The sequence below is a fragment of the Pristiophorus japonicus genome, chromosome 6 (genome assembly GCF_044704955.1).
Source record: "Pristiophorus japonicus isolate sPriJap1 chromosome 6, sPriJap1.hap1, whole genome shotgun sequence".
Lineage (NCBI taxonomy): Eukaryota > Metazoa > Chordata > Chondrichthyes > Pristiophoridae > Pristiophorus > Pristiophorus japonicus.
This window is the reverse complement of record NC_091982.1, coordinates 165,168,572-165,183,891: the sequence shown is the minus strand read 5'-3', so window position 1 is coordinate 165,183,891 and position 15,320 is coordinate 165,168,572. Positions and strand designations below refer to the sequence as shown.

General features: G+C 42.9%; 1 protein-coding gene across 2 annotated transcripts in view; it reads right to left on the bottom strand.

Annotated features, from left to right (window-relative positions):
• Nucleotides 1-15,320, bottom strand: part of uggt1 (UDP-glucose glycoprotein glucosyltransferase 1) — a 188,177-nt gene that overhangs the window by 113,315 nt on the left and 59,542 nt on the right. For both annotated transcript variants that reach the window (XM_070883358.1, XM_070883359.1), the window contains exons 10-17: nt 12,894-12,993; nt 11,567-11,627; nt 8,813-8,904; nt 8,534-8,684; nt 7,839-7,958; nt 6,787-6,872; nt 3,419-3,554; nt 1,776-1,907 (exon numbers count right to left, since the gene is read on the bottom strand). In XM_070883358.1, the coding sequence (XP_070739459.1) occupies nt 1,776-1,907; nt 3,419-3,554; nt 6,787-6,872; nt 7,839-7,958; nt 8,534-8,684; nt 8,813-8,904; nt 11,567-11,627; nt 12,894-12,993 (878 nt within the window). The remainder of the gene's footprint in view (nt 1-1,775; nt 1,908-3,418; nt 3,555-6,786; nt 6,873-7,838; nt 7,959-8,533; nt 8,685-8,812; nt 8,905-11,566; nt 11,628-12,893; nt 12,994-15,320) is intronic.

Sequence of the window (15,320 nt, the reverse complement as noted above, 5' to 3'; positions counted from 1 at the left end):
AGCCCTATAACTTATTAAATCCAATTGTAGGCAATTTACTGTAAATTGTAAACTCCTGAGCCAAAAATAAAATGCTACCCAATTGTCCAACAGCAGATTTGATTCCTTTAGAGTGCAACAACCATGACATTGATGCCACATGGGGTGCCACATATTGAATTTCTGTCATGTGGCAGCGTGCTAGAATTTTAGATTGGTTTTAGGAGGAAATCATTTTTTTTTAATTAAACTGTCCATCGTACAGATTGGGTACTAACACACGGCAGAAAAGCAGAACGGATTTAATATACCAAGAATGTAATTTTCACCTTCAACGCATGGGTGTTAAAGATGAAAATCGCGTGTTCTTCTTTAACGATCGGGTGATCCGCTCCACTCCACTAGGCTATTGCCCTGGCGGTAATGGTCAAAATTATCCTAAACACTTCAATTAGTGTGCACACAACCTTGGAATTCTCCCAATTCTTAAGATTATTCCAGCTGCTGCAGTTGATCTATTTATTGGAACTTAACTATTATTTTTCAGCTATAATTCCTTCAGTACCTCACGAGGTCGCCATTTCTCATCTATGTAGTCAGTTTCCAAGTGACAGTGAAAAATGCAGTTTTTAATACTCAAACAGAAACCTAGTAAAATACGTTTTTGTAGCAAGGAACTTGTGTTTCTTTGATTCTCCTACTTAGATTTATGTGGAGATACAGCACTTCTGATTCATGTATTTGTCTTTGCAAAAGAAAAGTGAAGATACATTTTTTGGGATCAGCAGTGCTGTACTGGATCGTGAAATCGTAAACCTGTTCTACATAAACATGTTTACAATCTCACTGCAGCATGTACACGTTCCCCAAATTAATGGATGATGGGACTCTCAACTTTCAGCAACAAATCGTTGAAGAAAACTCAAACAATGTATTCAATCAACTTAGCTAATGAACAGAATCAATGGCCCTGAATCTGCAAGTATATGCAGAAATCCCAACATTGTGGTCTGCTAATTATAGCTCTGAAACTGGCTGTGCTGTGCAAACACCCACCCCCACCACAGAGCCGGCAATTAGTGAAATCTCGTAAATCATTGAAATGGACAAAAACTTCAGCTCTTCTGCAGTAATTATTCTTTTAAATTCAGCACTAAAAGTTAGACCCAAGGGGATTAGTAACTGGGGTTTAAACAGCGTACTGACTGCTAAACAAATGTTAAGGGCCTGGAAGACTAATTTTAATTTTGAGCAGTCTGAAATTTGTCCACTTAATAAATTGTCCAATTAATAAAACATAAAACGAATAAACTTTTCAAAAAATATTTTTAATTTTTTTTAAATGTTATGCATCTTTATTTTAGGTTTGACTTTTCCCCATGTGAGAATTCCAATCTTCCTTTTGCTCTCTCTAACTATTTTTTAAAGTTAGAATTTTAAGAGCTTACTCACTTCCTTGTTCACTGTCTATGAGAATTCTGCCTTTTGATTGGCTGCTTAGACAGCCTGTTGTCATCACAGCACTTCGCACAAAAGGGATTCCCATTAAGTTCCACTGAATTAAATTCAAGGTTGGAAAACCTGAAGTTCTTGACGCAGAGATCGCGAGATCCTTGTGCAGAGTATACTTCAGGCCAGCAGCACACGTCTTCGCTTCATTGCTGGCCACAAATTCCGGGCCACTGACTTTACTCCAAGTTCAGCTCTTCTTCAAGTTCCTACAAGTGACCCAACAAGCAATCCAAACAAACTTGGATGTAATACAAACCTCACCCTCATGAATTAACTGGTCTCACCTTTCGGTTTCTGTCGTATGCTGAACCAGATCCCAGAATACTAGCCACCTCTACATTAGAAAAGTCCTTCTCCAAGGTACCGATGATGTGCTCAATCGCCAGCTTCTCACCTTCCTTCACCTTACTATACATCTAAAAAAAGAAATAACTATGCATAAAAATCTGGAATGCAAAAAAATCTATTGGCCTACTTAGATTGTTCCTCTGCCTCCCCCTCCCCCACACCATCACAGACCATTTATAATTTGTCCCAGTAAAGGCTTTCCCCTAACCCACTTGATCTCCTTAGAACGGTGACCACTGTATAGGGTAAAAATTCAGGTCCGCCCGCTTCTGAAGTGTTTTTACCATCGCATCGGATTAGGTGGCCTCTTTCACAAAATTCAGCGTTTTTTTTTAAAGCGGACCGGAAGTCGGTCATAATGGGAGCGGAAGTAGGGCGGTAAGCAGAAGATCAACAACAAGAGGGGAGGAAGTGGAGCGGGGCGGAGTCACCGCCACTGACAATCATCTTAAAGGTGAAAGCCGCTGCGAGCTCTGCAAAAATTTTAGTTAGGTCCACCGGGCCACCAGGGAGGGTTTCGGCCGGGCCAGTGGCCTGGCACCCCCTCCTGTTGGCGGCCCGGCCGAACTCGGGGGCATATTTGTCTGGCCGAACTGGAAGCCGGCCGGCAAAAACAATAAAATGCCGGCCGCGGCAGTGGGCCCTCACCTTTAATGGCCGCCGTGAGCCATGTCCCACACACAGAAAACAAGGTGCACCAACAGAAAAAGCTGTCGGGGGCACCCAGAAGCAGATCGAAGATTTTACAAGCTGAATTTAGATGGAGGTGCGGGAGATCGGCGGTGCGCGCTTTGATTACGCACTTAGGACGGGTCGGCAGCAGTGGGGCGGAAGTGGGAACCGCCGGAAAATCCACCAAGGTGAATTTCGCTAGCGGTGGCCATTCAACCGGAAATTGGCAGCCACTGGACTCCGCCACTTTCTGGCGGTAAGGGCCTTTCCGGGAGGCTGAATTTCGGCCCCTATACCGCCAAGGAGATAAAACACTGAAGTTTCTCCCTAATACTCAAGGGAAATTACATAATGTAAATCTGACCATACAAACTGCAGTTCAAATTGACCCGTGGCATTTCACAGTAAACAGCGAGAGAGAATGGGCTACTGGAAATGGACTAGACGAAAATCAAACTGCAATTAAATACCCATTAGTATAATAAACTAGATAAGTTATTTCCACGGGGATAGGAATATTTGAACATCGATGATAAAACAATTAAACTACAAAGAGATACCATTAGTCCAATATACAGAGCATCCCTTTCCCTGTCATGGGGATTTTAATCTTGTTGATAACAAATGGGAACAAAATTTAGCCAGGCACTAACTGATTGGACCAAAGTAAGGATGATAAAAAATAGTTAGTATACAAAGTGGAAAGCTTGGCTGGGGAGAGCATAATGGCAAGGCACCTTGGATCCCTAATACATAATGCCATGGAATGGTAGAACGTGACTTTATATAATTGAGTTCCTGGCATCATGCCCTCAGCAAGGAGGGAAGACAATGAACAAAAATAAATCTGGAATGTGATCACTCTCATCCCTGTGGGCCAATCCATAATCTATCACGTCAATCATACCGAAATGATTGTCTGGAAGGCATTTGTATTGTCCAATTCATCTGCAACAAAGTTAAAAGCCCTGAAAAGTGCGACACCAGGATCCTTTAGGCCATCAGCCTCATCCGAGTCATCAACCACAAACACCAAGCCAATCCTGCAATAATACAATAAAACCACACATTATCAACCATGTACATTGCTGGGGTTATTCATGAACAAAAATCACATATTTGACAGTTCATGGTTGTGACTTCTTTTGGAATAGAAAATTAAATAACATGATTGCAAATGTTACACCCCAGTTTACAAAAGGGGAGAGGGATAAACCCAGCAACTACAGGCCAGTCAGCCTACCGTCGGGGATGGGGAAACTTTGAGACAATAATCTGGAACAAAATTAATTGGCATTTGGAAAAATATGGGTTAATAAATGAAAGTCAACATAGATTTGTTAAAGGCAAATCGTGGTTGACGAACTTGATGAAGTTTTTTGATGAAGTTCGAGTTCTTTGATGAAGTAATGGAGAGGGTTAGTGAGAGTAGTGTGGTTGACGTTGTGTTTATGAACTTCCAAAAGGCATGTCAAAGTACAGGTTGAGCGTCCAAAATCCGGAGTTCCGGAATCCGGGACGATCCATGGCAGGGTCGTCCGGAATCCGTAAAATGTTCCGGAATCCGGACGCCCCTGCCGACCTCGGGGCCTCGCCGCTGCCCGACCTCGGGGCCTCCTCGCCGGCCCGCCCAAACACCTGCTTGGCCGGGCCCCACCAAACGACGACCTCCTTGGCGGGGCCCCGCCCGAACACTTCCACGGCGGCGGGGCCCACCAGAACACCTCCACGGCGGGGCCCACCCGAACACCTCCACGGCGGTGGAGCCCACCCGAACACCTCCACGGCGGTGGAGCCCACCCGAACACCTCCACGGCGGCGGGGCCCACCAGAACACCTCCACGGCGGCGGGGCCCACCTGAACACCTCCACGGCGGCGGGGCCCACCTGAACACCTCCACGGCGGCGGGGCCCACCTGAACACCTCCACGGCGGCGGGGCCCACCTGAACACCTCCACGGCGGCGGGGCCCACCTGAACACCTCCACGGCGGCGGGGCCCACCTGAACACCTCCACGGCGGTGGAGCCCACCTGAACAATTCCACGGCGGTGGAGCCCACCTGAACAATTCCACGGTGGCGGGGCCCTGCCCGAACAACTCCTCGGCGGCGGGGCCCCACCCGACGACCTCCTGGACGGGGCCGGCGACCCGAACAGCTCCTCGGAGAGCAACCCCCTTCCCCCCCACCCCCTTTGACATTCTAAAATCCGGAAATACCCGAACCTGGGCTCGGCCTCGGTCTCGAGGTTGCTGGATTCAGGACACTCAACTGTACCATATAATAGACTGATTAACAAATTTAAAGCACATAAGATTAAAGGGGCAGTGACAGGATGAATACAAAATTGGCTAATGAAAGAAAGCAGAGAGTAGTGGTGAATGGTTGTTTTTCAGACTGGAAAGAGTTATACAGTGGTGTTCCCCAGGGTTCAGTATTGAAATCACTGATTTATTTTAACGACCTGAACTTGGATATAATTTCAAAGTGTGCAGATGATATGAAATTCGGAAATGTTATAATCAGTGAGGAGGATAATAACAAACTTCAGGAGGACATAGACTGGTGAGACGGGCAGACACATGGCAGATAAAATTTAATGCAGAGAAGTGTAAAGTGATACATTTTGGTAGGAAGAATGAGGAGAGGCAATATGAACTAAATGGTATAATTTTAAATAGTGTACAGGAATAGAGGGGCCCGGGGGTGTACGTACACAAAACTTTGAAGGTGGCAAGACAAGTTGAGAAGGCTGTTAAAAAACAGATCCATGTCATTATTAATAGAGGAATAGATTACAAAAGCAAGGAAGTTATGCAAAATCTTTATAAAACACTGGTTAGTCCTCAGCTAGAGTACTGTGATCAATTCTGGGCACCACACTACAGGAAGGATGCTAAGGCCTTGGAAAGGGTGCAGAAGAAATTTACTAGAATGGTAGATGAAGGACTTCAGTTATGTGAAGAGACAGGAGAAGCTGGGGTTGCTCTCCTTAAAGCAGAGGAGGAGAAGAGCAGATTTGATAGAGGTGTTCAAAATCATGAATGGTTTCGATAGAGTAAATAAGGAGAAAGAGTTTCCAGTGGCAGAAGGGTCAGTAACCAAAGAATACAAATTTTTTTTAAAGAGCTAGCGGTGATATGAGGAAACTGTTTTTTAAAAAAAACACAGCGAGTTATGATCTGGAATGCACTGCTTAAAAGGGCAGTGGAAGCAGAATCAATACACCCCGTAATAACATTTAAAAGAGAAAAGATTTAAAGGAATATGAGGAAAGAGCTGGGTTGTAGGATTAACTGGATGGTTCTACCAAAGAGCCAGCACAGGCACAGTGGGCCGAATGGCCTCCTCCCATGCTGTGTCATTCTATGATTCTGCGGTCTGCTGCATTTTCAAGGAGAAAGTAACTGAACTGCTAAATACTCATTGAAGGATTCTTATTCTCAATATGCGTGAGTTTTTTTTAACAATTACTTTTACTTTCCCGGAAATCACTATTTCAAGGACTCTGCCATACAACCCAGAAGATTTTCCTATTGGAAGTGACATGGCACACTCTAGTGAAACAGGGTCATCTCAGTATCAGTTAAAAGATCCCACCCAGACTATGTCCACTGACCATAAACTATAACTATTTTTTCTGAAATTGTTCTACAACATTTTACAAACTTGGTGGTTACCTTGCCCCTTCACTAAGCTTAGTCTCCCTCGAAGTAAAAGTCAAAGAAAAAGATTTATTATAGGAATGACCCTTACTTAACCTTGACATTATTTCCTTGTTTAATGATTTGGTGCTATAAAAAATAAGCTACCTGACCTGGAGAGGCTATGAAGAAACAAAGAATTTGTTGGATATTAGTAGCGGAAAATGCAACCATTTGTGGAACTGGACATTCATCTTACTTTAGTTATTTTAATTAATTAATGTCTTGCTGTGTGTGTCTTAATAACAAATGGCTTTTGCTGAAAAAAAACAAAATCACTCATCAGAGATGGGGAAGGGTAGTAAAATTTGAAGTGCAAAAAGAAACGGAATACTGCTCATGCTTAAGAAGTCAGAAATATGTGACTATCAAAGAATGCCGATAGCAAACAGTCTAATTTCAACTACTTGTTTTTTTCTAAGAGTTATTGATGCTAAGATTCTCTAAGTTTAATTCTGCATAGTCTCAAAACGTGTTCCTTTTAAAATGTTGAGTACAATAAATGGGCAGTAACCAAAATTACAAGATCACCAAACCAAGAGCAGTTGGTTTCCAACATGGAAAAACACACCTGAGAGGGATGTCATTAGTATAAAACATTTCAGCCGTTTTCAGCAACTCAGGAGTGCTCTCATCATTTGGGTCGACAACAAGCACCTAAAATTAAACAGAATGATCAGAAATAGTGTGAGTGTATATTGTTGCTCAGCAACACAGGAGTTAGAAGCTTCACTCTTTTAAGCACCAACAGTTCAGAGAAGCAAAGGGAATCCGATTGCCAAATTGCCATCAAACGCAAAGATCTAGCTATATTACAGAAAATACTGTCTGAATATTAACACTCATTTTACTAGGCCTAAAATGTTTCGACACGGCAGTGTTTCACGCAGTAAATACCTCAAAATGGGTGCACCACTGAGCAAGCAATTTGCTCCATTTAAACCAATTTTGTAAAACAAGTTTAAAATTACAGGTTAAAATGTTCTCCTTGCGTGATATGTCCCTCATAATAAGATGCGGCAGTAAAACTGAGACAATGCTCTGAAAAGTGTCATGGAAACCTGAGCTCGCAGTACGTCATGCAATGTCCTTCTAACATCAGTACCTAGTGCTGAGAGTCCTGGACAGTAGGGATCACGGTCTCTTCATTCTGCTGGCTGCAAGATGTCCCAAGAGAACAAAGCTTAGGCAGTCGAAACCCTGTTGCATATGGGCACGGGTCAATGACACTTGCCCCAATTTGGCATACAAAGGCAATCTCCCTCAGGGAAACCAAAAAGGATTTTTGGTATAGAAAGTGGAAAAAGCAACTCTGAATACAAGTACGAGATACATTAATGGTGGAGTTAAGCCACAATTTTGCAGCAATGTAACAGAATTTACTTCACATCAGGTCATACTCAAAAAGTCAAATGATATTCCATTATTCAGCACCAGCACAAAATTCATCAAAACAGTCCGGTTTGAAGAGCTCAGGTACTTAATTCACATTATTTTCAAAATTGCTCTTAGTGAATAAACAACTTCATGACCTATTTTACTATAAACAAGCAGCTAATTGGAAATGGAGACCTTTGACTGCCATGTAAATAAACAAAATTAAATCATTTCTTTATTACTTACAAAGTTGTGGAAGTTTTTCCGAATCTGTCGGATAACTCCAGGAAACGTGGGTCTCAGAAGTTCCTGCACACTAGAAGGCCACATGTTGTATTTGCTATCCAGCTCCAGATTATTGATCCACTATTTTGAAGAAAAAAAATGTCATTCTGAACAGCATCTGTGAAGGGACACATTCACAGCTGAGCTGCTAGCATTTTAGTTAGTTAGTTTGGTAAGAATAACTAGGATTCATTTTGACATCCCTTTGATTTTTTGCTGTCACTTTGTTGGCTCAACGGAGTGCTGATGGTGCAATTGCAAGTTTGAATGTAATTAACAAACATAGCTGAAACTGAAGTATCTTGGACTACAATGATGGTCTCATCTGATGTTAATTTTGCTCTTGCACTGTTTTCAAAGCTAGTACTTCTAATGATGTTATGAGGGCAATGGTTGAAATAGGCAAATAAATCAACACAATTGAGACTGTAGGAAGTAGTTAAGCTAATCAAAATTCTGCTTAATGGACCTTTAAAGTAAAAAGAATAACAGTAACTATACTATCTCTAAGAATATATAGCAAAATTTACAATGTACAAGCACTGTACTTGGCTTGTAATATTCATTAAACACAGAACTTATGTCACTAACTTCAGCAGTTGCCCGGCTTGCACAATGAACAAAGCCAAATGTTCAGGCAGAGTAATGAAACTTACGTAGATAGCTGGGTTTCGAATGTCCACACCATAGTCAGAATCCGCTGGTTGCACATTTAGCTTCAGCAGTTCATGCAGCTCATCCCCCTGGATCCCCAGATCATGCAGGCCTTCCATAAGGCGGGCCTCATTGCGCAGCAGATCCAGAACACTGACAAACACACAAAGACAAGATGATTCACTTTGATAGGAAAAATAACTCAGCATAAACTGCCAACAATTAATATTCAGGCTTTAAGCATTTATTTCCATATACTGAGGTGGACTGACTCTCCATACCTGAAGACATCTTGTACATCAAGATCAATACTAAGGCCATTGATGAAAAGTGCAGAGTCACCTGGGTGAAGGCCCAGAGTTTCTTTGAAATACTGAAAGAAAAAAAAATGCATCACTGCCAAAAATGTTTCTTTGCATCTCCTACTGTCTCTGTTAAAATTCTTATTTGTGAAGTCCCCAAATGGTCTATAATTTGTTTATCCAGACAGCAATTGAGACACTCAGACCAGGGAGCTACCCAGTCCCTGCTGTTAGCTGATCCCGACCAGAGAAGCAGTTCAGGTGTTGAGATAGGCCTCGGCGACCCTAGTTTAGGGAGGGTCAGGAAGTCAGCTGTAGACAGGTCACGCGCAACTGTGATGCCCCTACAGTCAAATGCTGAAACACAGGGCCCAAGTTACCGCCCTCTGGAAAAACGGCGCATCTCAATAAGGTGCACCGGCTTTCTGGAAGCAAAAGGGCGCCAAAAAACTTACCTTGTGATTCTGCGAGCTCTTCAGGACATCTTTGTGCTCGGCTTGGCGCAGCACAAGGGGTCGGGGCGGAGCCAGGTCCCAGCGCTGAAAACAGTGCCAGGACCTTTGTACATGCACGCTAGAGTGTGCGCGCATGTGCAGGAGCTCCAGGCCCCCGAGGCTGTGTGGGAGGGGCCCAAAGCACGCCGCCCCTAGCCCTGGCCGAATGGGCTCAGCAGGGCGGCGAAGATCAGACTCGGGCCTCCCTCCTGTTCAGCTTCAGCTCCCGCTTCCCCCACTCCTGTTCAAGTCCCGCTCCGGCTCTCCCCCCCACCCCCCCTCGTTCAGTTCCTGCTCCGACTCCCCCCCCACCCCTCCTCCCCTCTCCCTCCTTCTCCTCCCTCCCCTCCCTCCTTTCCCCTCTGCCTCCTCACCCCTCTCCCCTTCCTCTTCCCTCCCTACCCCCTCTCTCTTCCCTCCCTACCCCTCTCCTCTCTCTTCCTTCCCTCCCCCCCTCCTCCCTCCCCCTCCTCTCTTCCCTCCCTCCAGCTCCTCTCCTCTTCCTTCTCTATCTTCGCTCCCTCCCTCCACTTCCCTCTCTCCCCCCCACTTCCCTCCCTCCCCCCTTCCTTCCCTCTTCCCCCCCCTCCTCTCCCTCCCCCCCTCCCTCGCTGTCAGAAACACAGAGAGACACTGACACTGAGAGATAGACAGAGAGAGAAAGAGACACTGACAGAGACAGAGAGAGACACATTGAGTGAGCACGCTGTTGAAGGGCTCCCAATGCTGCAGTCGCTGAGTAGAAACTTAATTGTTTATTTATTGATTTTTTTATTTTTATTTATTTATTTTTTTTTGGATTGATTTATTGGTTGATTTATCATTTATTATTGATTATCATCGGTCAGGCAGAGTCAGCATGGATTTATGAAGGGGAAGTCATGTTTGACAAATTTGCTGGAGTTCGTTGAAGATGTAACGAACGGTGGATAAAGGGGAACCAGTGGATGTGGTGTATGTGGTGTATTTGTATTCCAGAAGGCATTTGACAAGGTGCCACATAAAAGTTTACTGCACAAGATAAAAGTTCATGGCGTTGGGGGTAATATTTTAGCATGGATAGAGGATTGGCTAACTAACAGAAAACAGAGTCAGGATAAATGGTTCATTCTCTAGTTGGCAACCAGTAACTAGTGGGGTGCCGCAGGGATCAGTGCTGGGACCCCAACTATTTACAATCTATATAAACGACTTGGAAGAAGGGACTGAGTGTAACGTAGCCAAGTTTGCTGACGATACAAAGATGGGAGGAAAAGCAATGTGTGAGGAGGACATAAAAAATCAAAGGACATAAAGGACATAGACAGGCTAAGTGAGTGGGCAAAAATTTGGATAATGTTGGAAAGTGTGAGGTCATGCACTTTGGCAGAAAAAAATCAAAGAGCAAGTTATTATTTAAATGGAGAAAGATTGCAAAGTGCTGCAGTATAGCAGGACCTGAGGCGTACTTGTGCATGAAACACAAAAGGATAATATTCAGGTACGTCAAGAGATCAGGGAGGCCAATGAAATTTTGGCCTTTATTGCAAAGGGGTGGAGTATAAAAGCAGAGAAGTCTTGCTACAGCTATACAAGGTATTGGTGAGGCCAAACCTGGAATACTGCGGCAGTTTTGGTTTCCATATTTACGAAAGGATATACTTGCTTTGGAGGCAGTTCAGACAAGGTTCACGAGGTTGATTCCGGGGATGAGGGGGTTGACTTATGAGGGAAGGTTGAATAGGTTGAGCCTCTACTCATTGGAATTTATCGAAATGTGAGGGGGCTTGACAAGGTGGATGCAGAGAGGATGTTTCCACTGATGGGGGAGACTAGAACTAGAGGGCATGATCTTAGAATAAGGGGTCGCCCATTTAAAACAGAGATGAGGAGAAATTTCTTCTCTGAGGGTTGTAAATCTGTGGAATTCGCTGCCTCAGAGAGCTGTGGAACCTGGGACATTGAATAAATTTAAGACAGAAATAGACAATTTTTTAAACAATAAGGGGATAAGGGGTTATGGAGAGCGGGCGGGGAAGTGGAGCGGAGTTCATGATCAGATCGGCCATGATCTTATTAAATGGCGGAGCAGGCTCGAGGGGCCGTATGGTCGACTCCTGCTCCTATTTCTTATGTTTTTATTATGTTCTTATGTACAATTCTCAAGCCAGTTACTGTATTCAGCTGAACTTGGATGTTTTTCAACTTACAATGCCAATTATTTGGAGTAAGAACAATAGAATTTAAAATGCACACTTACTCGTTGATTCTCTTCTACTTCCTTCCTCATATCAGGGTTGACAACAGTTCTGGTCAGAGATCTATCGGTTAAAATACAGAGAAAAATTGTACATTCATACCGTAATTTAGAAACTCAGAATCGGTCACGGTTTTCCAGACACTGAACAACATCTATTACATCAAAAGCAAAATACTGTGAATGCTGGAATCTGATGAAGAATCATCAACCTTAAACGTTACTCTGTTTCTCTCAACAGATGCCGCCTGACCCGCTGAGATTTCTAACATCTATTAGATGCTTCATTAAGATTTTATGAACACCATTATTTTTCCTTGTAGTTAGCCTTGTTTTCTGTCACTTCCAGAAAGTCTTTAAAAATTAAAAACCTAGACCAAGTGAAAAACATATAATGGCCTCCTCAAACTCCAACGGTGAGAATGTCATCAACTTATCCAAAAGAAATACATTTTATTTCACAGTTCCAGTGACTCTTATGCTTATACAACATAAGAGTACTAGAGATCAAATAAATATACTCTGAAAATTTTGCTGTGACTGGCGAACAAATGGCATTTGTTAGACTTGCACATAGATTTGCCATGGGGATTTGCATGGCAAATTGCTGTTGGCAGGACATCAGAGAGGCACTGCACCATCTACAGGGAAATCTGGTACTTGTGTAAACAGGACAGGAAACTGCGTACCGCCTTAACCAATCAGACTGAAGAATCGTTAATGAGCTGCACAGAGTCTGAAGCAGGAAATGTCAGTTAGAATATTTAATTTAATGTCAAATCAGATACGGAAAGCAAAATGAGAGGGAAAGATTGAGAAAGAGAGATAAAAGAGGCAGAAAGAAAAATTAATAAATTAAATCTCCAATAATAATTAAAAGCTGAAGCAATGAGACTCCACACTTGCAAGAGTTCAATTTCAGTGCCAGAGAGGTTGTTTGACTGTTATAAAGACTTATCATACTGCTAAAAAGGGGTGCTTAGACTGTAATGGACAAGCCCCAACATTTTATGACGAGTTTAGTCTATTTCTACAACATCAGTACAGGAACTCCATGCCATTCAATCCATTTAAATGGCGAGATGTCGTTTTTACATAGCTTACGGAGCAACGCATCTCAGACAGCAACTTCCGTATTTTTGCGTTTAATTGCGCATGTGCACTTACCAGAAGTTGCTATCCGATTTGCGCATAAATAACAGTGAGCGCCATTAGCCTCACCATTATTTTCACAGCAAAATCAGGCCCCATATCTTTAAACAGAAATGTCATTTTAGCAACAGTTTTATATCATCAATATGGCTTACAACAATAAATAGAGGTCTATTACCTGGCCTTGGTGGGAAAGTTCTGGCTCAAATCACGCATAACCATCAAAGCATCAACTGTAGGTGCAGCCAAGATTCGAGCAGCAGTTTGGAAACTTAGGTCTGTTAAGATAAATATAAATACAAACTTCATAACAATTCAAGTCATTAAAGTGGCTAGAAAATATACTAAGTAGCTAGACTTGGAGTTTTCAGCCTGGAATGGAGGCGTCAGAGTGGTATTTAAGATAGTTAAGGGAATAGAAAAAGTAAATACGGAATACTAATTCAAATAAAACAGAGAGTCGGACAAGAGGGCACAGATTCAAACTGGTAAACAATTAATTTAGGACTGATATCAGGAAATGCTTCTTCACATAAGCACTTAAAATGGATTGTCAAATAGAGCTCCAGAACACTGTCTAGAATTTTGGTAGCCATTTAAAAAATATTATTCTTTCGGTATGAAAGTTGTAAATATCAGCGCAACCGTTTCCTCCTCTCACAGCTCTTGTGGTTTCTTGTTTCATTCTAATGAGACCAGACTATGCAACTAATATGACCAAACTATCGGGGAAGAATAGTAAATCTCATTTCAATGAGAGGAAGAGTCTGGTGAGCAAGTTAACCAGTTATCCTCTCAGCCAAAGCTGGTCTATGGCATGGGGAAATGACAGAATAAAAATGCCATTAAAAAAAATTTATCTAATAGACTACTAACCCGATGATGTCCTGACTTCCTCTGCATCACTTAGACAAAGACATTGGGGCGTACTTATACTACAAACTGCATAAAAAATGTCCCAAGGTGGTGAAATACGCGGTCTTTCTTTAAGTAATAGGATTTGCTTGGTTCAACTTCCCTACAAACCAAAGCAGAAAGGCCAACTGTGAGACTAAAAGGGCATATTTTGCTTGTAGATAGGGATTACATTTCCTACTTTTTGGCAGATATTTCTGGGTGATCCAGTAAGTGTATTTGTAGAGAGGAAAGAAATGTATTGGTTTTAAACTAAATCTATCGACTATTTTATTTTAAAACATCGTCAGTTACCTATTCCTATTTGAACCTAGTATTACCGAACCCTCCCTTCATTTTCCTTGGCTCAATGTCAGTTTGAAATTGCTTTGACATGCTGTAAGTCAGATTTAACACTGTCCACAAGCAACAGTAAGGAACATATTGAGCAATGAAAGGAGGCAACTGTACCAATGTATATTTAAAGGACATGTTCCAGGATTATATATTTTTAATGTTTGAGTTGAATTTCCTGAGGAACAGGTAGCTCAAAGACTTCTTTAAGAACTTGCAAGGCCTCCATTTCATCAATAAAGAAGTAAAGCAGAAATGCTACAATGTTAGCCATGAAGATGCTTGCTGAATACATCGACTACGCAGCACTGTACAGAATCTGTTTCCAGTGCAATCAGGAGTAACCCGGTTTTTTGCTGCATCCAGTAAACACTCAGTGGGGATGAATTTTTAAAAAGACAGCTGTTTAGTCCGGAAACAGATACAACTTTAGATCAGAAGTGATTAGTCTTAGTTGCCTTCTCCTGTAACATTTTAGCCTGTTGTGTTCCTGATAATTCAATCGGCTTGTAATATTCTGAATTAATGCAAATATTTTTGGGGGTGGGGCAATTAAAAGTGCATCTTGTCTTGTCATCAAAACTTGATCACGTTGTATGATGTCACACATTTCTATGAACCTTCAAGTCATCAGAATCAATTCAATGCAAGTACAGTTCTGTGAAAAGTATGCACTGTGGTAACCTGTCTTCATCTCAATTTGACATTAGCTCTCAAGTTTAGTAAAATTCCAACAAAGTTACTGAGGTCACAACTTCGTATTTTGTGGAAAGCAAATGGCCAGCAACACCAGAACTCCTTATTTGTGCATGCTTCCAACTTCAAACAGAGGGAGGGGATTTTAAATGAATTGAGAAGCAATGAAAAGAGCTTGGGCACTTCTGGGCAGACGAGGCAGTGGCGGTTGAGAACTACAGCTGAAACGGCAAGACAGAATGTGACAAGTGGATAGCATTGCAATAGTAACAACCACTACAGTAATGGGGGCATTAAAAGGTGAAGAAATGATTTCATGTTTCTATTTGCTGTGCAGCGGCGAGAATCCGGAATCCTCGGGACCAAGGCCGTTCCGGATTCAAGACTTTCGGTCGTCTTTTTGACGTCACGAATCTGGAAACACTTGAGCCCAGGTTCAGGTATTTCCGGATTTCGGAACATCAGAAAGGGGGGGGGGTCCAGCTGAGGAGCTGTTCAGGCCCGCCGAGGAGGTGGTATTCATGCGGTCCCCACCAAGGAGCTGTCGAGGCCCCGAGGTAAGGGCAGAGGCGGTGAGCGGGACGAGGGGCAGCGAGGTAAGGGCAGCGGCGGCGAGCGGGGCACGGAGAGCAGAGACGAGGCCCAAGGTCAGGCAGCGGCA